This window comes from Folsomia candida, unplaced genomic scaffold (assembly GCF_002217175.1).
Source record: "Folsomia candida strain VU population unplaced genomic scaffold, ASM221717v1 Fcan01_Sc001, whole genome shotgun sequence".
Classification (NCBI taxonomy): domain Eukaryota; kingdom Metazoa; phylum Arthropoda; class Collembola; order Entomobryomorpha; family Isotomidae; genus Folsomia; species Folsomia candida.
Window position 1 is genome coordinate 6,835,429 of NW_019091193.1, and position 23,763 is coordinate 6,859,191.

At 38.1% G+C, this 23,763-nt stretch overlaps 8 protein-coding genes across 10 annotated transcripts; 4 read left to right on the forward strand and 4 right to left on the reverse strand.

Moving 5' to 3' along the window:
- Positions 1-326: 326 nt before the first annotated feature.
- LOC110863059 (actinohivin-like) lies at positions 327-731 on the forward strand. Its single transcript, XM_022112288.1, has one exon. It carries the CDS (start codon positions 327-329, stop codon positions 729-731), a length of 405 nt encoding a protein of 134 aa, XP_021967980.1.
- A 41-nt stretch (positions 732-772) lies between these two features.
- Positions 773-1,893, reverse strand: LOC110841935 (chymotrypsinogen A). The gene is made up of 3 exons (XM_022087638.2): positions 1,722-1,893; positions 933-1,653; positions 773-863 (listed from the first exon to the last, which is right to left on the reverse strand). The coding sequence occupies exons 1-3, from the start codon at positions 1,830-1,832 to the stop codon at positions 841-843; spliced, it is 855 nt and encodes a 284-aa protein (XP_021943330.1). The 5' UTR covers positions 1,833-1,893; the 3' UTR covers positions 773-840.
- A 989-nt stretch (positions 1,894-2,882) lies between these two features.
- On the forward strand, positions 2,883-3,586 carry LOC110841937 (von Willebrand factor A domain-containing protein 5A). Its single transcript, XM_022087641.2, has 2 exons — positions 2,883-3,171; positions 3,230-3,586. The coding sequence occupies exons 1-2, from the start codon at positions 3,042-3,044 to the stop codon at positions 3,415-3,417; spliced, it is 318 nt and encodes a 105-aa protein (XP_021943333.1). The 5' UTR covers positions 2,883-3,041; the 3' UTR covers positions 3,418-3,586.
- On the reverse strand, positions 3,410-4,606 carry LOC110841936 (von Willebrand factor A domain-containing protein 5A). Its single transcript, XM_022087639.2, has 4 exons — positions 4,266-4,606; positions 4,065-4,197; positions 3,831-3,943; positions 3,410-3,763 (listed from the first exon to the last, which is right to left on the reverse strand). Exons 1-4 carry the CDS (start codon positions 4,404-4,406, stop codon positions 3,521-3,523), a joined length of 630 nt encoding a protein of 209 aa, XP_021943331.1. The 5' UTR covers positions 4,407-4,606; the 3' UTR covers positions 3,410-3,520.
- A 148-nt stretch (positions 4,607-4,754) lies between these two features.
- Positions 4,755-11,517, forward strand: LOC118435092. Its single transcript, XM_035850334.1, has 4 exons — positions 4,755-4,960; positions 5,054-5,154; positions 5,264-10,828; positions 11,344-11,517. The coding sequence occupies exon 3, from the start codon at positions 5,281-5,283 to the stop codon at positions 10,825-10,827; it is 5,547 nt and encodes a 1,848-aa protein (XP_035706227.1). The 5' UTR covers positions 4,755-4,960; positions 5,054-5,154; positions 5,264-5,280; the 3' UTR covers position 10,828; positions 11,344-11,517.
- Positions 11,490-15,859, reverse strand: LOC110863364. The gene is made up of 3 exons (XM_035850338.1): positions 15,703-15,859; positions 15,077-15,574; positions 11,490-14,991 (listed from the first exon to the last, which is right to left on the reverse strand). The coding sequence occupies exons 2-3, from the start codon at positions 15,572-15,574 to the stop codon at positions 11,650-11,652; spliced, it is 3,840 nt and encodes a 1,279-aa protein (XP_035706231.1). The 5' UTR covers positions 15,703-15,859; the 3' UTR covers positions 11,490-11,649.
- Positions 15,860-15,922: 63 nt separating this feature from the next.
- On the reverse strand, positions 15,923-16,764 carry LOC118432896. Of its 2 annotated transcripts, XM_022112654.2 has the most exons (3): positions 16,593-16,763; positions 16,397-16,511; positions 15,923-16,330 (listed from the first exon to the last, which is right to left on the reverse strand). In XM_022112654.2, the coding sequence occupies exons 1-3, from the start codon at positions 16,710-16,712 to the stop codon at positions 16,059-16,061; spliced, it is 507 nt and encodes a 168-aa protein (XP_021968346.1). In that variant the 5' UTR covers positions 16,713-16,763; the 3' UTR covers positions 15,923-16,058. The 2 variants fall into 2 exon arrangements, with proteins under 2 accessions (XP_021968346.1, XP_021968345.1); XM_022112653.2 differs by having other exon boundaries at positions 16,397-16,764.
- Positions 16,765-16,873: 109 nt separating this feature from the next.
- Positions 16,874-23,255, forward strand: LOC110863068. 2 transcript variants are annotated; one of them, XM_035858754.1, is made up of 3 exons: positions 16,874-17,037; positions 17,515-17,573; positions 17,674-23,255. In XM_035858754.1, the coding sequence occupies exon 3, from the start codon at positions 17,715-17,717 to the stop codon at positions 23,163-23,165; it is 5,451 nt and encodes a 1,816-aa protein (XP_035714647.1). In that variant the 5' UTR covers positions 16,874-17,037; positions 17,515-17,573; positions 17,674-17,714; the 3' UTR covers positions 23,166-23,255. The 2 variants fall into 2 exon arrangements, with proteins under 2 accessions (XP_035714647.1, XP_021957583.2); XM_022101891.2 differs by lacking the exon at positions 17,515-17,573.
- Positions 23,256-23,763: the final 508 nt, after the last annotated feature.

Here is a 23,763-nt window from a genome sequence, read left to right on the forward strand (position 1 = left end):
CAGGGTATCAATACAGGTTACTGAGTAACCGTTACTCATGTATTTAGCATTTGGTGGTGACGATATGCAAAATTGGATTTCTTCCTATTCTGCACTCAATCGAATTGGTGATCTTATCTTCTCCTGGTAGACCCGTCTTCATTAAAAGTCAATAACGGTTTCCAAAGGTGGGATTGAAACTTCTTCCGGAATAAATATTTTATAACAAGGTTGAAAGATTTGTAAATTCGTGCATATCTCAACAGGCATATCTCAAATTCCACACAAGTCGCTCACACCCCGCAAGGCTTACCCATAATTCTTATCTTAAAGATCAAAAGGTCTCGATGCTTTTCGCTATTTCGGTACTCGTATCCCTTTCCGTTCTTGGAGGTGGACATGGGAGAAGATTCAAGGACGGTTTGACTGGAAAATGCTTGGACAACATGGTCAAAGGAGGTCACAAGGCGAAAGGGAGCGCTCACACGAACCCATGTAATGGTGGCAAGTTTCAAATGTGGCACTGGGGGAAGGATCACACTATTTTGAACGCTGCTACGAAACAATGTCTCGACTCTGATGGGAAGACGATATACACGATGAGCTGTAATGGAGGGAAGAATCAAAAATGGCGGACAGACGGCGTGGGCGGGGTTGTAAATTTCGCGACGAGGAAATGTCTTAAAAGTTCGATGAAGGGGCTTGTGTTTCCACAAGAGTGCAACGTAGGAAGAAAATCGTGGCTGGAATAGTCCAAGCATCCCGCAAATGCTGAGAAGTATTTAAACGCCAATGACAATATTATTGATATTAATTTTATTGCGAACATGTAAATTAAAGTAAGAATAGTTAAGTTGACGTTCAGTTCCCACAGAATTGTTCACCTGCGAAAGATTTACACATATACAAATTGTTCAAATTAAGGGATCACACGATTAAAAAAAATATTTTACCTGTCGTTCCAATAATCCAGTCCAAATAGCTGGAAACCTTTGTAAATATATTCGGATAATGTGTCCGACATCCTGTCCCACCCGCACTGGTCACTCCCACAGCATACCATCTACCATTCGACCGGAAGTCTATGCCACCACCGGAATCCACATGACACACAGATTTTCCCATTTCACTCGTGCAAAGAATATTTGGTGCCAATTGTTGAGACCATGCATTTCTACAAACATGTTCCGGCACAATGGAGACCTCTGTTTTCATTAATCGTTGTCCTGTAGGTCCCCCATAAACGGTCATCCCCCAACCAGACATGGTCGCCCTGCTACCTTCCAGGTTTATTTGAGCAAACGGAAATGGGAGGCATGCCGGTTGCACGGTGGAGGAAAACGTGACGGGGGTTTTAAGCTGGATCAGAGCAATATCGTGGCTCAATGTGTATCGCTCGTAAGCAGGATGACTTATGACACGTTCAGCCTCCACCCAGTAGTTTGCAGTTTCGGTTTGCGAGGTCAGGTCCAAGTCACCGATGTCGATGTAAAGAATGTCCGAAGGTCGGAGGATTTTTGTACAATGGGCCGCAGTCATTATCCAGTTTGGACTGATAATTGTACAGGTGCAGAAGACGCCTCCAAATCTTGTCGTGTTTAGATTGCAACGCCACGGAAATTCACCAAGTGCGGCTTCGGAACCACCAATTCTTCGGGAAGTTTGGGTGGATGTCTAACATAGAAAATTAATAAGTAGATAATTATAGCTTTAATTAGTAATTATTTTTAGTATGATTTTACCACTCCGCAGGAGCAAGATGACGGTGGTGGTGGAGTTGTTGGGGAAACTATTTCGAAACAAATAACTAAGCTAACGGCGAATAAGATAATTTTCCATTTAATCGTGTTCATCTTTATGGATTTCACGTATGCACCGGTGATAGTAGTCTGATGTGTTATCACGAGTATATTCAAAGCCGTGTCATTTATATAGCAATTCGACCACATGTATGTTACCGTTAGGAGGATTAATAACTACATCCTTGTAGTCCGTATTTGAATTAAATGGAGTTATCGGATTTACATGAAAACTCATATTTCCAAAATTAAAAATTGTGATGCTAGGCAAGTATTAGCATAAGTATTTAAATTTTTTGTTGGTTTTATTCATTCTATGGATGTCTGGTCCTTTATTAAATTTATCAAAGATCATTACTCATGCGGATACGGAAGGTATGTTACTTTATGTCATGTTGCTGAACTCTCAATTTAACCACTGTTACATGCGCAACTTACCTATTTTGGAAAACTACTGAAACATTGTTCGTCTTCCAACGGTCGTTGCTTTTCAGTACATCGTATGTATTCACAGACTTGCTTTTCCACAAAAATCCATGCGTTTAATATAAAAAATTGATCCATGGCATTGTCCAACATACCTTTTCTAAATGTTTACTGAATCACTAATTAATTACCGTCGCTAATATAGCAAGTATTCTAACTGTGTATTTGCATATGTATGTAATTGTACTCGTCACCTAGCAGAATTTCGCTGCATTATTCAGGATTTAGATTCTTACATCAATTGACTTTATAAATTTATTCCATTATAGGTAAAACTGTAAATATACAGAGCTACGGAATCGTTATTGTAACTTGGACCATGAATTATGTGACACGATAAATAGTCATCATCTAATCCGATCGATTTGATATTTTCCACACATATGTAGATATGTATCTAAACACATATGTACGGACATATTTACATGTAGCCTGTGCGTATGAATGTATATATACAATTATATTTATACATACAAGCATATTAACATAGCGATGCGGACAATTAACACCGCCACTGATTATCAATAGAGCATCCTGGCTCGGGATATTGACTAGATATACGATACTGTATGTCCATATATTACGCTCGAGCAAATCGCTTATCATTCGAGATAACAATTTATGCCTTTCACACACCGCTGGGGACATGTCTAATTCGTGCTTATTTCCAGACTCGGAAATCCTTTCTACTCCTGGATCATAATCGTATCAACTTAATTTAATCCATTATTGTTTCGAAATTTCAGTATACGTCTTATTTAAAAACTATAGCAAAATATGGCAAATTTAGCTAATGACGAGAAACAAATGTTCGCCCTTGTCGGCTTACAATCGTTTAATGGTTCGTTCAAATTAACTCAACCACTGTGTGAATTATTGGGAATAAGTGCTCCTAGAATTCAGGAAGGTACATCGTTCAACACTAATTTTAATTTGCAAAATTTAAAGCAAAACCTGTTTCACAGAATGTCACAAAAAGGGGTGGAACGAGGAAGCTTGGACAACAGCGGTCGTACTTGCATACTTGGTTAAGAAAATGCGTCATCTTGAAGGTGATTGGGATCTCATTGCAGAAAAATCTAAAGCGTGGTTGGCCCAATGTCATGCTTCCACGACGGAAGAAATGTTCAAAAATGCGTTATCAATCTTTTAAGGAACTTTGTATTTATTTAAATTTGTTTATTTAGCAGAAAGCTTTTATATTAAATACTTAATATGTAAATACTTAAAAAAAATTGTAAGGCATGCTTTTTTGGTCATCCACGTGCCGATACTGGAATCGCTTTTAAGAGCGACGGTTGCAATGCTATTTTAAGCTGGTGCAAAATTTTGGTTTCTATCTTTTCATTGTCATTTGCATAAATGCTGGTGCCACCCCCGACTTGAGCAATACCATCCACCAACTTTCTCGATGCACCTCGTCCTATCCCCAAAGAGAAAACGCGACATCGGTGTTTTCTTCCTTCAATGAGTTTCATGACATCAGAAGGCCTGCTTACCTGACACATTTTATTTATAATTAATATGTACGGCCTTGTGAAACATTAGAAAATGAAAGTTCATTACTTCTCCATCAGTAAGGACGAAAATTTGTGTGAGATAACCATTATGTTGTTTCGAATTGTATATATTCTGCAGAGGCTCAAGTAATTCAGTCCCACTTAAGTTGGCTTTCATTTCTGTTGAGGTAAACTCGTTAAAATTTATTTTGTCCGAATAAAATATCATTTGGTTTCTATTCAGGCAAAATTTATGTACTATTTAGACAAATACACCAATAAGTAAATTACAGTTCATTACCTTTTGCATAATTAATCGCGTTTTCAAGTGCAATTTCTGAATATTCCACACTATCGGGAAAGAGATGCTCAAATGTTGAACCAAATCCGACAACATTGAACATACAAGATGTTGGTAGAGAACGAAGGAAGAGCTAAAGTTAGAGCAATAAGACGATATACGTAAATCTTAACGTCGCTTAATTTGATTCCTTTAACTTACGATTAATGCTCTCCTAGCTAATAATATTTTGCTTCCACTCATTGAGCCCGAACGATCAAGAACGAATATAAATTCGAACTTTTGATCATAAAATGTAGAAGCGGGGGCCAAGAAATTTTTAATTTCTACGAGGGAGTTCATTGTATTTTATGTAAAAACTGGAGCTTCGTGTGTAGAATAAGCGATGATGTCAGGGTTTTTATCTGGAATTTAGTCCGAGATAAAGTCGGAACAACAGGGCAGATTTGGAATGAAATTGAGTTAAGTTCACTCCACTCGTTGGATTTTATATTATGCATTCATTTAGCTTGTGTAATTTGGGGAACTTATCCTTATGATATCAAATGATGTTATATAGTCGCATCCTGCATAGTTCAGGTGAGCGATTGACCAAAGCTGCATGCAATTTTGTACATATTATGTAGCAAATACTTATATGGCATTGAATATTTTACTTTATCTTTCATTCATGATTCATTTCAATCCTTCATGTTTCATGGTAAAACGTATGACTCCAAATCTTTCATCCGAAAGTGAAGTGGTTTCAGATTGAATTGGCCGGTTTTTGGAAAACTCAGCAGAAATAAATCGACTAAAATATAGAGAAAAAGAACTAATTATACATATTTATATTTGAAGACGGGAGAACTGACTATAGAAATTATCCCGAAGGCAATATTTTTACACAGACGAGAGTAATTTGCATATAAATCCTTATCATTTATTTAGCTGGTTTATAATCTACTGATCGAAATTATAAGTAATGCATTTATTCTTTCACAAAATAGAGCTCCAAATACTAATGTGACCAGGAGTGAGTTAAATGGATAATTAAAATTAATCCAAAAAAACGTACATACTAAAGTTCAAAATATTTTGCAAGTGGAAGGTAACCAGTCAAACAAAACTTTTCTAAATACATCAACTTTCCACATATGAAAATAATTAATACGGTATTTGTAAATAAGTAACAATACATAACACTCACGTTTTTTAAGGCGCCGTAATCAAGAAAATGAGTGACGAACCCGTACGCATCATCGACATCATCGATGACAAAGGTCGACCACGCTTTAAATTGGAAGACGAACTTGACGACATTCTGAGCCAAGCTGGTGAGCATCCAATCTGTTTAATCGCCATATCCGGCGCCTCTCGTATTGGAAAATCATGCTTTTTAAGCTACCTTATTCGCTACCTGGATCACTTGGAGAAAGCTAAAAAATCCCCAAATACGGACTGGCTTCCTCCCAATAGCAAGGAAAATGTTACAGCTTTCCCATACAAAAACACTTTGGCTCCTCAAACATCAGGGTTCTGGATTTGGCCGAAACCATTCATAATTCCAGGAAAAAGTGGAAATGTTGCCGTCTTCATCATGGACACTCAGGGCGTCTTTGATAGCAAATCCATGACCGAATGGTCTGCAATCGTTGGAATTTCTCTCCTCACCTCGAGCGTTTTAATATTCAATTTCCAATTTAACCCACAAGAAGATGCTTTGGCTGCATTAGAAATCTTCCTTGATTACGGTATCATGGCCATGGAAAAAAATTCGTCCCACTCTGAACAATCTTATGAAGAGGACGATCAATACTTCCCTTTTCAAAATTTGCTATGCTTAATCCGAGATTGGAATCCGGTTGGATCATACGGCTATGGATTTATAGGGGGCAAACAATGCATCCAAAAATGGCTAGCAACAGATGATCCAAACTTGACCAAGGAGAATATTTCTAGGAGGCAAAAAATTAACCGTTGCTTTGAAAAAATCCAGGGCTGCCTCCTCCCAAATCCTGGCGATAAGGCAAAGGCGATGCACTTCCAGGGTGCTACGGCCGATTTGGATGACATATTTTATCGCCAATTAAAGGCATGCATTGAACGAGTCTGCAGACCGGAAGACATTGTCGTGAAAAAGATTGCAGGACGAAACGCTACGTATCGTGATTTATTTTCACTTTTTAAAACCTATGTGAAAGTCCTGAACAGTCGAAGCACTCCAGGCGCGATGGGATTTCTTGAGGCGACGTATGAAGCAAGTTGCGATTCAGCTCGAACATTGGCTTTCAACAACTTTAAAGTTGAGTCTGATGGGTGGCTAACTTCTGGGGAATATATTCCCGTCCAGGCTTTGACTGAGAAATTAAACCACCTCGAAAAGAAAACCATAGGCTTGTACGTCCTAAAAAGCAAACTTGGCACTGAAGACGTTAAAGCTAAATACAAATCTAAACTACTTGAAGATATTCGACTTCATGGAGCCAAACTCATGCAAAAAACGCCGGATATGGACCAGATTCTACAATCCTTAGTAAAAGAGGGCGAAGAGAAATTCCATGCGGATTTTAACCAATTTTGCCTTCGTCATAAGTACGATGAGGACACGCCGATACCATTTCAAGAAATTGATTCGGCTCTTAAAACAGTTTCTGAAGCAGTTTTTGACAGCTTCGAGTCAAACCCTGCTCTGAGGAATGAAGATTTAGAGAATAAATTTGCACAGGCGTTGAATGATAAACTGCTCGTTCTTCGGACACATTACAAAAATTCTAATAAACAAAAACATGATAAAATGAACGACACCTTGGCAAAATTAGTCAACGAACCCATGAACGAATACAATCAAGAATTTGACGAGGGCAGAGCATACTTGCCGTTTCTGAGCCACAATAAAATGGATTCTTTGAATTTGAAATGCAAACGCAGAGCTGAAAATAAATTAAAGAATTATTCAGAATCTGAACTACCACAGCGGCTAAAGTCACAAGCGGAAGCTATGCTTATGAAAGCACTGGATGCATCATTTGCTGAAAAGGTGGAAGAAAATTTTAAAGCCACTCAAAAAGCTAAAGACGACATGAACAATGTGATAATTTCACTCGTACTCAAATTTAAGAATCACATGAAAAATAAAATCGACGCCTGGGGCAAAATTCCAACCGATATGCAACTGTATTCAGAATATAGTAAATTTAAAGATACAGCGCATAACGATCTTATGGCAAACCTGCCAATTAATGATCCCCAATTTTATCAACCATTAAAGTTACAGCTCGAAGAAATTCTTAAAAAATCATACGATGAAATTATTGTAAAAATTGCACAAGATAAAAAAGTAACCGAAAATCATGTCCAGGGTTGGCTTGAAAAACAAGAAGCTATTTATAAGCAGCAAGTCCAACAAGACTGCAACTCGTCTTTGGAGTCAGTAGAATACCAAAATATGTGCAAATCGACCAAACAGAAAATACTTTCGGACACCAAACAAGAACTCGGAAAAATTGGAGTGCAAGAAAAAAACAAAACACCAACACTGACAAGGTTGAAGGATATGTTGAACAATGTCTCCAAATCACTATTAGAAGAACGTGAATCAAAAATTGAGACTCTAATGTCAGATGCAAAACAAGATATTGAACATTTTATCAGCAAGTACTCAAAGTTGATGACGCCACAGATAAACAACTCGGTTGCTAATTCCCACGTGAGTCATCATAAATCAACGAAAAGCAGCGTGCAAGATGAGTTTAAACTGAAATGGTCACAACTACCCAAAAGTAAACTGGGAATTCTCACTTTAGAACTTGATCACAAAATTGAGGAAATATACGAAAGTTTTCTTACCAAGGTTGAACTTGAGAGGACAGAAGAAGACAAAAAACTATCGGATGCCCTGGCTGAAGCTCTTCAGCAGTACAGCTCTAAAATGATCAAACAATGGACGCTCACTTACGTTGATGAATCCGACATTAAAAAGAACAGCGACAGCATTAAGATGATCATAATTAATAATTTCACTTCCAAGTATGGAAATATGAGAAACTTTGAGACTTACAAATTGGATTTGGGAAACGAAATCGACACATTATATCATGGCGAGATGCTCAAATTTAAAAATTCAAAAAAATCTGCAAGAGAAAAACTTATACAAGAAGTTATTGAATCATGCGCTGAGTCATACACTGAAAAGATGAAGAAATTTCAAAATGATTCCAACAATGATTTAGCGTTGCTGGAAGGTCAACATAAAAAACTGAAATCGCAATTGCTTAGAAATCTTACTGCAGAAGCGAACATACGAACGATAACTTTAGCACGTTCAGAGATAAATAATGCAGAAAATGAACTAGAAGAAAAAATCGACCTACGATATCCCCAATTTATCGAGAACGCCAAAGCGGCACTGGCATGCCTGGAAGATGAGTTGAAAGCTTATGTACTGTCCGTCACAATTGATTACGAAAACAAAGTTGGGCGAACTGCCGATGGCCTACTAGCTGTCAATGACGATATATTAAATGATGAACATCGCCAATTTATGGAAGAATGTTTAGAACATGTCACCAAAAAATTTGCCAATATCGGTCAAAAAAAGTTGGCTAACGAGACTAGTAAACTTTCCACCCAGTTAAACTGTCAACTTGGAAATATTAAAGCCAGATATGAGCTAAAATTTGAAGAAATGAAAAAAATCCTGAAAGGGCTCAACAACGACTTGAAAGAAGACTTAAGCAAAGTGGATGATCCAATTTGGGATGAATTGAACAAGGCCCACGTGAAAAGGCGAGACGAAGGATATCGAACCTTAGAAAAACTCTGCAACTTTCCAACTCAAGATTTACTTCAGGATTTCGAAAACCAGTACAAGGCTGAAGCAAAGACTTTATTTGACACTAACCGAAGAGGTTTCTCCAACGAACCAGACCCTGCATTACTTCCACCAGTTTGGAGAGAGCTATGCACTCTGTACGATGCTGAAATGGATAAATATGTTGGGAATAGTGGCACTTATATCGACCCAAATCAGCTACAAATTAATCATAACCAGGCCGCAGTATATGTCACCAAATTCATCAAGGACAAGAAAATGGTCCCGATGACGGCAATGGTCAAAGAAAGGATAAAAGTTAAGCTCAAAGCTCTTGGAGACTTGCGTAAGAAAAACAATTTCATGAAGGCACCAACACAACAAGCCGCCATTGGGATTGACTTGGGCACCACTTTTTCATGCGTTGCGATTTGCGAGCCAGACGGGCAAGTTAGAGTCTTGAACAATTCTCAGAATAAACCAACTACGCCCAGTTACATCAGAGTTGGGGTCGAAGACGTTGTGGGGGAAGCTGCAAAAAATGAGGCGTCCATTTACCCGAGTTCTACCATTTTTGATACAAAACGCCTCATTGGAAGATCATATAACGACCCCCATGTGCAAGAGGACATGAAAAGCTGGCCTTTCACAGTCGCTAGCGACACCTCAGGGAAAGCAGTCGTAGAAGTTGATGGAACTTCCTATGCACCGGAAACAATTTCTGCCAAATTACTTTCCAAGCTGAAGGAAGATGCTGAAGCGAAATCTGGCAAGACCATCACAAGTGCTGTTATCACCGTCCCTGCGTATTTTAAAGACGCACAAAAACAAGCTACAAAGGATGCTGGCGTTGCAGCTAAATTAAACGTCATAGAACTTTTAACCGAACCTACCGCAGCTGCTGTAGCGTACAGTCTGGAATTCGCTGTAGCAGAGGAAAAGAAAATACTTATCTTTGACTTTGGAGGTGGTACTCATGATGTATCCATTCTTTCGATCAAGGAATCTGACGTTAATGTGCTTGTAACTGACGGGGATAATCACTTAGGAGGAGAAGATATTGATACCAAAATGATGGACCATTGTATTACTAAATTCAGTGCAACAAACCCAAACGTGAACATTTTAGATGGAAGGGATTCCACGGATCCAGTACTTAAAGAACAATACAATCGCCGATTACGAAGACTCCGTAATGCTTGTGAAACAACAAAAATTGTCCTTTCTGCATCTCCAACTGGAAGGGTGACTCTGGACGGTATAATCGCTCAGGGGACAACGCGTTTGGATTTAAATGTAGAAATTACAGTAGACGAATTCAACACTATGAATGATACCTTGTTCAAGAGATGTATCAACATTGTCGAGAAAGCTTTGACGGACGGAAAGTTGAAAAAATCCGAAATTGACGAAGTTGTTCTCGTTGGTGGCAGTACTCAGATACCAAAAATTCAGAAAATGCTGCAAGATTTCTTTGATGGAAAGGCGTTGAACAAGAGGCTCAATCCTGACGAAGCGGTTGCAAAGGGGGCGGCCATCAGAGCGGCTGTCAGTCACGGCTACGAATCAGTCCGGAGCACGATACATGACATCACTCCAATGTCGATTGGGATTAAAGTTGCTGGTGGTGGCTTCTCCAACATATTTCCGAAGAATTCGAAATATCCAGACGAAAAAACTAAAGCGTATCACACTTCAGATAGGGAGCAGGCAGAAGTGGAAGTCAGCATTTATGAGGGTGAAGATACGCAAGCAGTTAATAATAGTTTACTGGGGAAATTTATTCTGGCCGGGATCCCAACGACAGATGAACTTCAAAGGGTTGATGTCACAATGGCGCTTGATACAAATGGGATTTTGACTGTGACTGCTAGATGTGAGGGGAATGGAGTTACTAAAGCTTTGACCATTCGAGATGAAAGGAAGATAGGAGGAGATGAAAACATGGAATGCCTTCCTCCACCTTCATAAGGTATGACATATGCCAGCAGTGCTGTATGTAAGTATGTATGTACACATGCAGTCAATAATCAATAAGCAGGGTGCGTCACTGGTCATGTATGTAGGCTCATTAATTAATAAAAATAATCAATCAAAAATACATTTACGCAAATGGCGTCATCATGAGAACCGTAGTCGGGAGCCAGGAATTTTTTGTCTTCTTAGCTCGAGTCATACATATGCATACATACGTAGACACATTCTTCATGTTAATTTAAATGTCTTGGTCAAATAAGGAGTCAAATTCAAACCCATACATATATGAATTTATTTGTATTTTAACTGAAATATATCCATATTCAAAAATATAGAAAAAGACAAAAAGTGATTGGCTCAGACATGAACATGAAATGCACCCTAGAGAAAAGCGTGCAAATACGTCATGCCAAAATGAGTATGAATACGTAATCCGTAATACGTACCATACATATAACACGATGTGATAACTACCAATGCTAAATATGAAATACATATTATACCTTACAGGTTGACTATTTGTCCATCCGAGGCATATATGCGTCGATTATCAGATCCAGTCGCCAAAGTCTTAAGAATCAAACGCAATTTGGATTTTGCTAATTATTACTTTGTTCGTTCTTAAGTAAATAATTACTTTGTGCTATGAAAATTTACTTTCAAATATAGTGTGATTTTATTGTCAAACAAATCATATTTCTAAATTACATTACATCTAAATACATGTATTTTAGAGTCGTAATCTTTATAATTTAAATGCATACAGCAGATAGTTGAATATTTTGATAATTATAATTATTTATATTTACATCAGGTTCAGTGCTTTTTTCCACTGTTATTCCTGGTTTTAATGTCCTCGATTTCTTTGTCAAGTTCCTTTTGTTTATTAGTGTAATATTTTTCACTCACGTCCAAATGTTTTACCAAACTCAAGTTTTTTTCAATTAGCCCAGTTAATAATTCTTTCATATATTCTGAGAAATTTGTATCATTCTTTATCTCCAGCATTTTCTCATTGAAATACTTTTTGAATTTCTGTTTGATTGGACTGTATTTCTTATTCATTATTTTTTGTGCAAGAGATATGTGTGTAATGATTTCACTTTCCTCTTCCGAAGTAGTTGGGGCCCACCAACCTTTCATAACTCCTATGGCATTGTAATTATGTTCATTTAACAGTAATGACACTTCTCTATCTGCAACAATTCCGCCATGGAAGTTTGTCCAATATTGCCAAGCTGAATTACTGGAGTGTTCAATTCCAGCCAAAAGTGAAGCGCCTTTTACGGCACAGACGCTAAGTAATTGTTCATCGGATAAACCATTTGGAACGACAGATTTTTTAATCCTGCTTTTAAAACTATTGTTTACTACGTCTCTTGTTTCTGAAACTAAAATTACTTTGAATGCTTTTGGAAGGAAAGAGGTAACTGATTTTAACATAGAAATAAAACCATCATAAATGTAATCCATCATGTAATCAAAAGCCCTTCTTACTTTCCAATCAGACTTTTGCCAGCACTGGAAACCTTGTCTAGAAATGTGTCTACCTGAGCAAGAAAAACTTGCCATTTCGTAAGAGGTCTTTCGGAGAACAATTACCACAAGAGAAGGTAACAAATATTCCGATGAGTGAGACATACCAACGCGACCAAAATATTGGATTGCGACCGCATCAGCTTCAGAAATGATCGAAATTTCAAAATTGAGTAGGGTCGAAAATCTTGAAATACCTGAATAACTTTCACAATCAATAAAGGAAGGAATAACGAGAACACAGTTTGACACTTTTTTGGACAAATTTGTTTCCGCGTATCGTTTCAACGTAATAAGCATAACTAATATAATTGAACATCCAGTTAATTTCACATTCTCCGGCCAAAGTTGTAATGAAATACTATTATCCACAAAGATATGACCAGCATTTACATAATGCTGTTGATGACGTCCTATCTTAAATGTATTTCCGACATATGAAAAGATATTATCTACATTATTTAACAAGCTAACAGACACATTTTTCTTATCATCCCAGTAATTCATGGAAAGCTTATCTATTCCAAAATGCATCGCAATAGACACTGTTTCGACAGATAAATCCTTTTCTGAGGATAAAAGTGCATCCTTACCTGCCCTACTCGATTGTGGCGTTAGTGATGGTGTCGCAAAAGTTAAGCTTGACCGCCTAGGCGTCAAATTGGTTTTAAATTTTGAAATAACCTTGTCACCTATTGTGGCTAACCCAGAAAAGAGCTTTTCTTCGAATTGGTTGTAAGATTTAGACTCACTAAATTCTGTTCTAAAATCTTGTGCAACTTTAGAAATATGTTTTTGTCGAGCTTCTTCTAACAAACCTACCGTCAAGGTGGAATTTGCTTCTTTCTCAAATTCTGCTGTGTAGTCACTCAAATATCGTTCCAACGAGGATGACATTGCATTTTCTTGTTCCCATCTCTGTTCAAGCTGAGAAGCTTCGCGAGATAATATGGAATCAAGCTTTTCTTGTAAATCACAAGTCATTTGTTTAATTTGTTCTGGGAAAAGAAAATCTTTCAATGTATTCTCTGCCTCTTCGAAGCATAAAGTTTGAGTTCTACATTTTATTGACTCCTGAAATATGGAATCCCAATCCTGCTGGCGTACACCGGCAAGTTCTTGGCATATTAAGTAATTATATCTGCTACATTCATGACTAATCACATCTGCGATCACCTTAGTAAGGGTGGTCTTGTTGTTGTCCATAATTTCAATATATGTCGTGCTTAGTTGGGATAGCATATTACTTAAACATGGGAGAAATATTTCAAATTTAAAAGAATCAAGGCCCTCCTTTGATTTAGAAACAATCGTTTCTCGAGTTATATTGCGAAAGTCTTCTTCTACAAAATCTTGAAATTTGACGACAATGGTAATAAACTGTTCAATGATTTTGGTAACATCATCAATTGCTTTGTTTAGTGTGGCTGGGGTCGAATTTAAAAAAGTGACTGACATCAATTGTGAAGCTTCGTTGACAATCGAGTTTGTCGAAGTGGTTGAATCAGGGGATTTGGAGCACAAAACTTGTACTGTTATCTGTTGTAATTTTTGAAAAACGGTTTGATAGTTATCGTCTTCATTTTTAGGAATCTCAACCAAATCCTCCGAAGATCCTGAATTCATGTCAAGGTTTGGAGTTATTTTATCTTCAACAATTATTTTATCTCCTTTCGTCGTAAGTAGACAGCTTTCAGAATTTATGCTTGGCTGTTCATCTGGAAACTGGTCAATCGGAACTTTGCTCTTTACCAGGGGTTTAGATTCGATAGGAGGGGTACTTAAATTGCCTGCTGCATGGTTAACGGTTTTTGTTGCAGATTTTATAGTTTCATCATTAACTTGTATAAATTCCTCGCGACCCTGATTAAAATTCTCTGTTACGACAGGTTGCTCATCTTCCATTTTTAAAAGGTTTCTAAATTTCGATCGAGTAGTTTGACTCGGTTTTTCAACTTCTTTTACATCTGCAATAATGTTAAATTTTGTAAAGATTGTCGTCACATCATCGACCTCCACATCTTCCTTATCATTGCATATTTCTTCTGCTTTAGGAAGTTCACAGCATCCACCGTCAGTACATTCAGATTGGTCGGAGTCAGTCTCACTGTCATCTTCGACGTTGTCATTCGCATGAATTGGCTCTCGCCAGGGATCCTGTTTATCTTCCTCTTTTCGGACTATTTGTCCAATTTTTGTAAAAACTTCAAGAAATGCCTCGTAATCTGAATCTGTTACATTATCTCGATGCTTCTCCATATATTTTACGACATCTTCTCCATTCATTGGTGCACCATTCTGAGACCGTTTTATCGTGATGTAATTGTCAAATATGGAAGAAAAAAATCTTTTGAATAAAGTTTGCCTTATAATTTTGTTTCCAGGTGTTGATGGAGGGATTTTGTGGCAATTGAAGGCCTCAAATACTTCACGAACCCTTGAAATTACGTCGTCATCGATACTACTCGTCCAAAAATCTTGAAGTAATTGGGTTGAATCTTTGTCTCCATAGGGGCCCGACTTTGCGTTGCGAATCAGAAAGTTAATTTGCTGGTAACGGTTTAATTGTTCCGATCTAAGCCCCTGGACCAGAAATGGAACCAAGTCTCTCATATCATCCACCTGTTGTCAAATCAGAATTACAACATACATACATAAATCCAGAATAATGACAATCTTTCCCATATGTAAATATGTACATACATACCTTCAACTCTTCTTCCATCATCACAACTGTTGATGACGACATTAAGAGCGATAGTCCAGCCAATGCAATAAAATTGGGGTCCTTGAATCCGTCCCGAAAATTACCAATTATATCCAAAATGTATACCGGAATTCGAGTAGAAGCACCTTTTTCCACCCAGATAGGATTTGACCATGCGACTAGCATCGGATCATTTGAATTATTAGACTTAAAGTTGTCCAAGCCATTCTCAAACCGTTCATAAAATTCTATCAGCTTTTCCTGGCCATCATCTACTAGTAGCAGGTGGGATAACATTTGCCGCATTAGAAGAGGGTATTCATTCCCATTAATTGGGTCAAGGATTAAGCCGACGACACAGAGGCCCGGAGTGCATAGATCAATCTGCACATCAAAGAGTTTCTTGCAGACGTCCTCGTTTATTTCCAGAATACCATCGTCGCTACTTGTCGCTAGACATAAAAAGTTGCACGAGTTGTCGATGGGCTCCTCTTCCATCTATTGGTTTTAGTAAAATAATTGAATAATTAGTAAAATGACAAGCTTTGAAGTTCTTACTTAATTACAATTGAGTTGGTGTGCAGAACAAGTCAAGCATAATTATTATGTATGCATTAATTTGTTACCTTAATTAGAATTAAATATAAAATTCAAGTGTTATGTGAACGATTTTACGATCGGATCAGCGGAAACCTGGAGGTGAGAAAATGCAATGTAGTATGAATGCATAAATATTATTACAAAACGTATATACATAACTATGTCTGCATATCCAAGTGAAGGTGATATGCCTGCAAAATTTGTCCTCCACGTAAGCGAAATGCCAATGAAAGGTGAACAAATTGATATCATCCAGCAAATTGCGATTGGCTAAGGCTTTATTATTTTGGTTCATATGAAAATACATTAATGTCTGCTTAGTCATTAAAACACATACTCTGATGCTTTTATAATGTAATACTACGCAGTGTTGCACAATGTATTAAGTACATTCGCTACATTTACCGGTTTTATGAACCTTTTCAGATAATGAGGTAACTGCTATTTCTGAGCGGATTATTCCATTCTTGCGTTTAGCCCTCACATCCTCACCACCGGAAATGTCCACCTTATCCAATGCGATTTGGATTTGGGCTCCTTCCTCAAGCAGCTGCCGATACTCGAGGCAAAAATGTACCGTGTCGAATGCATTTACCTTACGTTCCAAAGCGATGATCCTGTCAATTAGTTCGTCAAGAGGGGATTTAGGTTGGACTGGTCAAATAATTTCAATTATTGACGTGTTTGAGCCAAATTAAAATTAGAATATGGAATCTTTACCTAGTTTTACGGGTGCGGAATGAGTAGAATTTGGTGGCTGGCTGGTGGCCCTCACTTGATTTGATGAGCCATTGCTATTATCATTCGAGTTTGTTTGCTTGGATTCCCCACATCCCTGCGATTTTAATAATTCTAAATTCTTAAGTGCCTTTGAAGAAATGTCGATCTTCTCCCGATTAATAGGTCGAAATGTTACCATGATCACGCTGATAATGTATGTACCCAATACAATCAAACAAAATCCGATTATTTTATTAAAAAGTAAAAGCAAAATTTGAGATGGATCGATCAATGGCAAGTTCCAGCCAAAACCCATGTTGGTTATCTTATCAATGCCTCAATTTTGCTCACGGAACTTGGATCCGCCGGGTTGTGGTATCTCTGTTGTATAATTCGGCTGTAATGAATGCTAAATTTGGTGTTCAAGATATTATTTGATAACGATTCCAGTAAATAAGTTCAGGTTTACTTACTCATATCCAACCAACTCGTATCAAATATACATGCCCCATCATTCCTTTACCGGCATTAACTCACCAATTCGTTGGAGCTCTTAAACTTCCTTTCTTAAATATAACATCAATTATCGGTTGCGGAACGATAACCTCCGTGGTTGTCAATCAACCAACAGAACTTTCATTGTAAGTACATATGTACAACGAAGGCAAGTATTTCAAATATATAATTGAGTATTTTTAGTAAACCTTGATTACTTCAATAGTTGCATTTACAAGTGCTCATAACAATGAGCACATTGATTATGATGCACACATGAAAAATATAAATATATAGCAGCATAAATGTAAACCATGGTCAGTGAAATTTTATATTCATTAATATTGAAGAAATGCAGCACGGCAAGTTAAATATTTTTAAGAGAAGCAAAACTACAAATCATTGGATGATTAAGTATGTATATGTAATATATGTAGGTACTTATGAATTCCTTGTATGCTAGCTAAGCAGATAGGAGTGAATATAGTTATATTTCTTACTTATATGAATAATTTTTTTGAGCCGGTTGCATTATTTAAAAAAAAACATGCAAAATTTCGACTTCGTCGCTGTCAATATTACATTCACTAATTTTTATTCATGGAGTTGGAATATGTTGACAGGAATAAAACCTTTACAGCTGTCTCAGTTCAGGACAAATAATTAAGAAAAATCTAGCCATGTATGTACAATATCTAACAATTTGATGGAAATGCTGTAAATATACATAAATTAAGGCAAATTATTGAAGTACAGATTTTAAGTATTTTTCTACTAAATAGATCGGGTATTGCGACGCCACCTTGGCTGATTACTTGCAAAAATGTCAGACGACGACCTGGATCCGCATTCTCGTGACCAAGTCCCCCAGATTGTTGGAAGCCCAATACGCATCCTAGAGCTGAACGAGATCGGTCATACAGCTCAAGGAAGGTCATCCATGCGGTTTAACGATAAGAAAACTAAAGAAATCCTCTCTCGTGCGGACAGTCTACCCTTCTCCATCCTCTGCATAACGGGTGAGGCACGCCAAGGGAAATCTTACTTTCTTAGCTGTCTCATAAAATATCTGCAATGTTTGGAATCCGGTGTAAAACCAACCATCGAACTTGCCTCGAACAAGGAATTTTTCCACTTTGAAAATGGCACGGAACGAATGACAACCGGCGTCTGGATGTGGTCACACCCTTTCAAACTACAACAAGAGGACGGGACCCCATACGCCTTATTTCTGATGGACAGCCAAGGACTGTTTGACAAGTGGACAGGAAATAGGGAATGGGTTGGACTCGCAGGGTTCAGTTTGCTCGCCTCGTCCTGCCTCATCTTCAACACGGTGGATTCTTTGAGAGAAAACGTTCTCGAATTCTTCTCCACTTTCTGCGAAACCACGGCGCATCCGCTCACTGAACTTGACGATGATAAGGAAGAAATTGGTTTAAAATTCTTCCAGAAACTTGTCGTCCTCATTCGAGATTGGGGCTTGTACGATAACATTGATTATGGCTGTGCGACTGGAAACTCATACATTTTAAACAGGCTGCTACCTGATTTGAAAGCTACGAAAATGCATAACCGGTCAAGGAAATTAATCACTGACGCATTCACAGAAATTAATTGCTGCTTGCTCCCACCACCAGGAGAGGATGCAAAACGAAAAGAATTTCAAGGGCATCGGGCCGAATTGTCGGAAAAATTTTATAAGAAAATGTATGACTTTATCGAAGATCTCGTCGTCCTTGGAAATATTCCCGTAAAAACTGGCATAAGATCCAGAGCTACCATGTTACCGGAGGCATTTACTGCAATTTTAGATCTCTACGTGCAGACCTACAACAAAAACGAGACATTGAGCCCAAATGACCTATCCATGATTAATATGCAAGCTTCAAACGAAGCGGCGGTGCAATCATGCGTCAAGGAATACCGGACAAAGATGTCACCTGAAAATGCACCAATTAGCGTGGACGACTTGCAAGAACTTCACTCGTGTGTAGAAAATGAGATAATGCAAAACTTTCGAGCAATTAAGAAATATGGGGATGCAGACGTTAAGAAGAAATACGAAAAGGATTTGACCAATAAAATAAAAAATATCTACGTTCAAATTAAGAGAACCTATGCAAATTCTGGGAAACAAAAATTGGATGAGATTAAGAGTCTAGCTAAACAAGAATTTCTACAGCAAATAGAGATATTTATGAAGCCAGTTGATTTGAAAAATGTCAACCAATTTATTACAGAACTGATATCCAGGTCTACCAGAGACGTCGACAAATCCGCAAGCATTGCTAAAATTAAAATGACTGACGAGGATCGCAAGCAACTTGAAGAATTTTTTACGGCGAAGGGCCAAGAGCTTAGAGACAAATGCATCGTTATGCAAAATAACGTAGATTCAGTCGTACAAGGTCAAATTAATTTGTTTGAAAGAAAAATCAATGACACGTTGGAAAATCTTGGTCAAACATATGGCGACCACATTCCAGAAAATGTATTAACTCGTGCTGGAAAGGAGTTGGAATCAAAAATGCTGAAACAGTTGGACGCACAACTAACGCAGCTTCAAATATGTCCACAAAATATAGTAGAAAGTAGGGACAAATTTTCTACTGCATTGACAAAAAGAATGGACCACCTTCAAATGGAAAATGCCCAAAATCAGACCAGGACAACTGCTCTCCTTGACGACATTGTTTCCAAATATGCTATGGAAATAAGCAAAATTTGGAAACAAGCAGTTTTTACGGAATCGTACACGGTAGATGAAAACTGGATGGAGAATCTTAACCAAATGTATTTGCCCTTGCAAACCAAAGCAGTTGATGAATTTGAGGAAACTTGCAAAATAGAGAATGTGATAACATTATCCAAATTTAAAAACACGGTCAAATCAAAACTTGAAGAAAACTTCAACTTCTTCGTAACTGAAACTGAAAATATTTTGTCTAAGGTAAAACGTCTTTTTACTCATCACACGCAAACATTTGAGCAAGAATTACAAGAACGAATTGATTTGGATGATGTGATATCAATTCCAACCCCAGCGAAGTATGACGAGTTATGCAAGCATCACTTGGAAATGTATCAAACAGCGCTTGAAAATGAGGCCAACAAATTTCCTGCCTTTGTACTTCCAATTTCTGAAATTGTCACCCAAATAAGCAAAGAATGGGTGGATATCCTTAATGGACATGTTCAGCAAAAACTGCAAAATGTAGATCACCAAAGAGACATTATAATAAAATCTTTGCATGAAGCGGAGCAATTATTCCTTGACCAATTTAACCTCAATTCCATCACTTCTGTGCAAGATCTTAGTAAGCGGAACGATTTAGCTGTCAATAAAGCTATGAAATTTTTCAAAAATGAAACCTCAAGGTTATCGGAGACAATTCGAAAGGAAGGAGAAGATTCATTAATGGAGACCCTTAATGAGAAATGGTTAAATATACAAAAACAATTTACTAGTTCAATGCAAGCCCATAAACTACGTCTCCAAGAAAATGTGTCGAGGAATATTACAGAATTTCAGAAAAATCTCGAGGAAAAATTTGGGAATTCAAATTCAATTGAAGGGAAAAGGGTTTATCAAGCTGATGAAGTAAGGCAGTTTAGCACAAGAGAATTTGAAAAAGCAATTTGTTCTCTGAGACAATTGTCATCCTCAATTAATTGTCAGGATATTATCTGTAATGAGTTTGTAGTCAAGATGGAGCTTGAATTTGATTCTATGGCTAATGATGTAATTACACAGAACAAAAACAATGAACTTGCTTTCATGTCGTTCCTACAAGAGGCTGTACATCAGACTGTAAAACTAAACAAGGAAAGGGAAGATTCGATTGATATATTAACCAACCAGGCTCTCATCATAGAAAAAGTTATCACACTGGTAAATTTAGGAAATTATGTCATACATGAGGATTCAGTCAAAAGGTTGGCTCAAAATGAACTACAGAAATATAATATGCTGCAGCAGCAACAACGACCACAAACACCTCCAATTTTTAATGAACCAATTCCAGGGACGTCTAGCTCATTTAGAAGCATGCTCAGCAATGGTGAAAATTCATCTGAAGATCTTAACATGGATACAAGTAACAATGACACAATTCCATCTCCAACTACACTTCCTAGCAAGGTTTCTGATTTTAACGCTGAGGCAGAAATTGAATTACTTTTAGAAAATTTCCGCCAATTTCTAGATCATCAAAATCTAACAGTTTACGACCAGGACAAAATAGAGATTGAAAAAGATAACATAATTAAAACACTTTTGACAAAGTTGGATGACAAAGAAATGGAGCACAGCGACTGGCCTGACAAACTAAAAAAAATATTAGATAAAGACAGTGAGACTTTTAAGAAAAAAGTTGAAAACCAACAACGAATCGACAAAGATTTGGCGACAAGGGCATTCAACTTTTACAAGGCTGAAATTAACAAGCATAAAAGCAATAGCGAATCCGCCCAATTCCTAACACCGCAGGATTTGAACGACATGCACGTCTCGTCAAAGAATACGACCATGCAAAAATACACCAATCTAAGCCCTGAACATGCCGAGCAATTAGAATCCTTGATAGAGAAGCAATTTGAGCAAATGTGTCTTGAACAAAGGGAAAATTCCGCGTTGGAACCAGCAATTGGAATCGATTTGGGGACAACATTTTCCTGCGTTGCAATCTTTTGGGAAGGAAAAATGACCGTAATTCCGAACGCACACGGGAAGAAAACGACGCCAAGTTATGTCGCATTTAATTCAGATGGCTCTCATTTGGTTGGTGAGCCAGCAAAAAGTCAAGCATTCCTGTATCCCGCTTCCACCATTTTTGACGCCAAGCGATTAATCGGGAGACCATTTTACGATGAAAAAGTGCAGGAAGATATTGCCAATTGGCCATTCAAAGTAGTGCAGGAATTAGGCAAGCCAAAAATTGAGGTGAACGGAGAAACTTACCACCCAGAACAGATCGGAGCTAAAATTCTGGTAGAGATGAAACACGTGGCAGAGGCTTTCTTAAAACGAGACGTTGTGAATGCCGTCGTCACCGTGCCTGCTTATTTTAACGATGGACAACGCCAGGCTACACGTGACGCAGGGGCAATGGCTGGCCTGAACGTGATTCGCATTATAAATGAACCAACAGCGGCAGCCTTCGCGTACAGTTTAGAACGTCAAACAACTCAGCAACAGAGCAGGCATGTTCTTATTTACGATTTCGGGGGAGGGACTTTTGATGTCAGCATTCTGCATATGCACCGCAATCAAATCAGAACCTTGACCGTGAACGGGGATACACATTTGGGAGGAGAAGATTTCGACAGCAATATTGTAGCTTATTGTGTCGAGAAATTTAAGGCGGAACACAATATCGACTTGGTGCTTGGAAGGGACGATGCCAGCAACCCATTTCTACAGTCGAAGGTGCAACGTCGCATTCGAAGGTTGCGACATACTTGTGAACAAGCCAAAATTACGTTGTCCGAGGCATCAACGGCACACATTAATTTGGACCTAATCCATGACGATCTGGACTTAAACGTTGACCTGACAAGGCAAGAATTCGAAGCGATGAATCAAAACCTATTTGACAAATCCCTCTCATTAGTGGAGAAAGCTTTACAAGACGCAAAACTCGGGAGGGATAAAATTGACGAGATCGTTCTGGTGGGCGGTTCAACCCGGATCCCGAAAGTGCAGGAGATGTTGACCAACTATTTCGGAAAACCTTTAAGCAAATCGGTCAACCCGGATGAAGCAGTGGCATGTGGGGCAGCATTGCAAGCGGCCATTCTAACTGGCAACTTGGCGACACAGATGAAGTCGACAAAGTTGAATTTAGGTCAGCGACATCGAGCTTTGGTTGAGATGCGAGTTTCGGATGTGACCCCTTATGCGACGGGGGTCGAATTAATCGATGGCACGATGTCAATCATCATCCCAAAAAATAGCCCCGTCCCAACCAAACGAACTGAGACTTACTTGACGTCTTATGACAATCAGACATCTGTCCTCATCGTCATTTATGAGGGAGAACGTCCCATGGCTGTGGAAAATCATAAGGTGGGTGAGTTTTACTTGAATGGAGTACCACCCGCTGGGGCGGGACAACAGGAAATTGAGGTCACCATGTCGATTGATAATGAAGGGATTACACATGTCACTGCCGTCTGTAACACGAGTGGGGTTGTGCAAGAGCTCATTGTTACAGAACACAAGGGAAGAATGGGGGCTGCGGAGAGAAATGCGTTAGTGGAAATTAATTAAATTATGTACCTAAATTAATAGTGTTTTTGGTTAACTAACTATTTATTGACCAAAATAATAATAAATAGTTGGATTTTGAGAAAAATTGAATTTAAATGGAGTATAGTTATCAGCAATTTTATGCTTTCCATTGACTTGGAAGTAACATTGCTTGCGTGCTTACATAAGTACTTAATTACATGTATGTTGCACGTATATTATGCATATTCATTGCATTGCATATTTGTAAGCATTTGATAAATAAACACATATGCCATTCCATGATAGATATTTTAACATTCAAACATTCCATGAATTTTTAACATTAGTCTCAAGCTCAAACTTAGGAGGACAACCCTTCACCGACAGAATCGCCGATTTCGATGCCCTTTGGATATGTTGTAGCACTAGGTGAGTTGAGCAAAAGTGAAGAAGGATTTCATTCCATGGCCCCATTTGCGCCCGCCACACCCACTCAAAGGTGCAAAAATACCCTGTTTTGGTTCATTAAAAAAATCACCAAAAATCCAATTTTGGTCGGATTTTCACAATTTAAGCATTTTTGTGACCTTGGATAGTTGCTTTATCATATCCAATAGCAAACTCAACTTTTTTGAAA

What these genes read in the sequence shown, in the direction of transcription:
- LOC110863059 (XM_022112288.1), top strand. Translation starts at nt 327, where the DNA reads ATGCTTTTCGCTATTTCGGTACTCGTATCCCTTTCCGTTCTTGGAGGT.
- LOC110841935 (XM_022087638.2), bottom strand. Translation starts at nt 1,832, where the DNA reads ATGAACACGATTAAATGGAAAATTATCTTATTCGCCGTTAGCTTAGTT. An exon ending in CATCTTGCTCCTGCGGAGTG is followed by an intron (nt 1,654 to 1,721) that starts GTAAAATCATAC and finishes TTTCTATGTTAG; the next exon opens with ACATCCACCCAAACTTCCCG. An exon ending in CTGGATTATTGGAACGACAG is followed by an intron (nt 864 to 932) that starts GTAAAATATTTT and finishes AATCTTTCGCAG; the next exon opens with GTGAACAATTCTGTGGGAAC.
- LOC110841937 (XM_022087641.2), top strand. Translation starts at nt 3,042, where the DNA reads ATGGCAAATTTAGCTAATGACGAGAAACAAATGTTCGCCCTTGTCGGC. An exon ending in TGCTCCTAGAATTCAGGAAG is followed by an intron (nt 3,172 to 3,229) that starts GTACATCGTTCA and finishes CCTGTTTCACAG; the next exon opens with AATGTCACAAAAAGGGGTGG.
- LOC110841936 (XM_022087639.2), bottom strand. Translation starts at nt 4,406, where the DNA reads ATGAACTCCCTCGTAGAAATTAAAAATTTCTTGGCCCCCGCTTCTACA. An exon ending in TAGCTAGGAGAGCATTAATC is followed by an intron (nt 4,198 to 4,265) that starts GTAAGTTAAAGG and finishes CTCTAACTTTAG; the next exon opens with CTCTTCCTTCGTTCTCTACC. An exon ending in CGCGATTAATTATGCAAAAG is followed by an intron (nt 3,944 to 4,064) that starts GTAATGAACTGT and finishes TTACCTCAACAG; the next exon opens with AAATGAAAGCCAACTTAAGT.
- LOC118435092 (XM_035850334.1), top strand. Translation starts at nt 5,281, where the DNA reads ATGAGTGACGAACCCGTACGCATCATCGACATCATCGATGACAAAGGT.
- LOC110863364 (XM_035850338.1), bottom strand. Translation starts at nt 15,574, where the DNA reads ATGGAAGAGGAGCCCATCGACAACTCGTGCAACTTTTTATGTCTAGCG. An exon ending in TGATGGAAGAAGAGTTGAAG is followed by an intron (nt 14,992 to 15,076) that starts GTATGTATGTAC and finishes ATTTGACAACAG; the next exon opens with GTGGATGATATGAGAGACTT.
- LOC118432896 (XM_022112653.2), bottom strand. Translation starts at nt 16,712, where the DNA reads ATGGGTTTTGGCTGGAACTTGCCATTGATCGATCCATCTCAAATTTTG. An exon ending in TTCCGCACCCGTAAAACTAG is followed by an intron (nt 16,331 to 16,396) that starts GTAAAGATTCCA and finishes TTATTTGACCAG; the next exon opens with TCCAACCTAAATCCCCTCTT.
- LOC110863068 (XM_035858754.1), top strand. Translation starts at nt 17,715, where the DNA reads ATGTCAGACGACGACCTGGATCCGCATTCTCGTGACCAAGTCCCCCAG.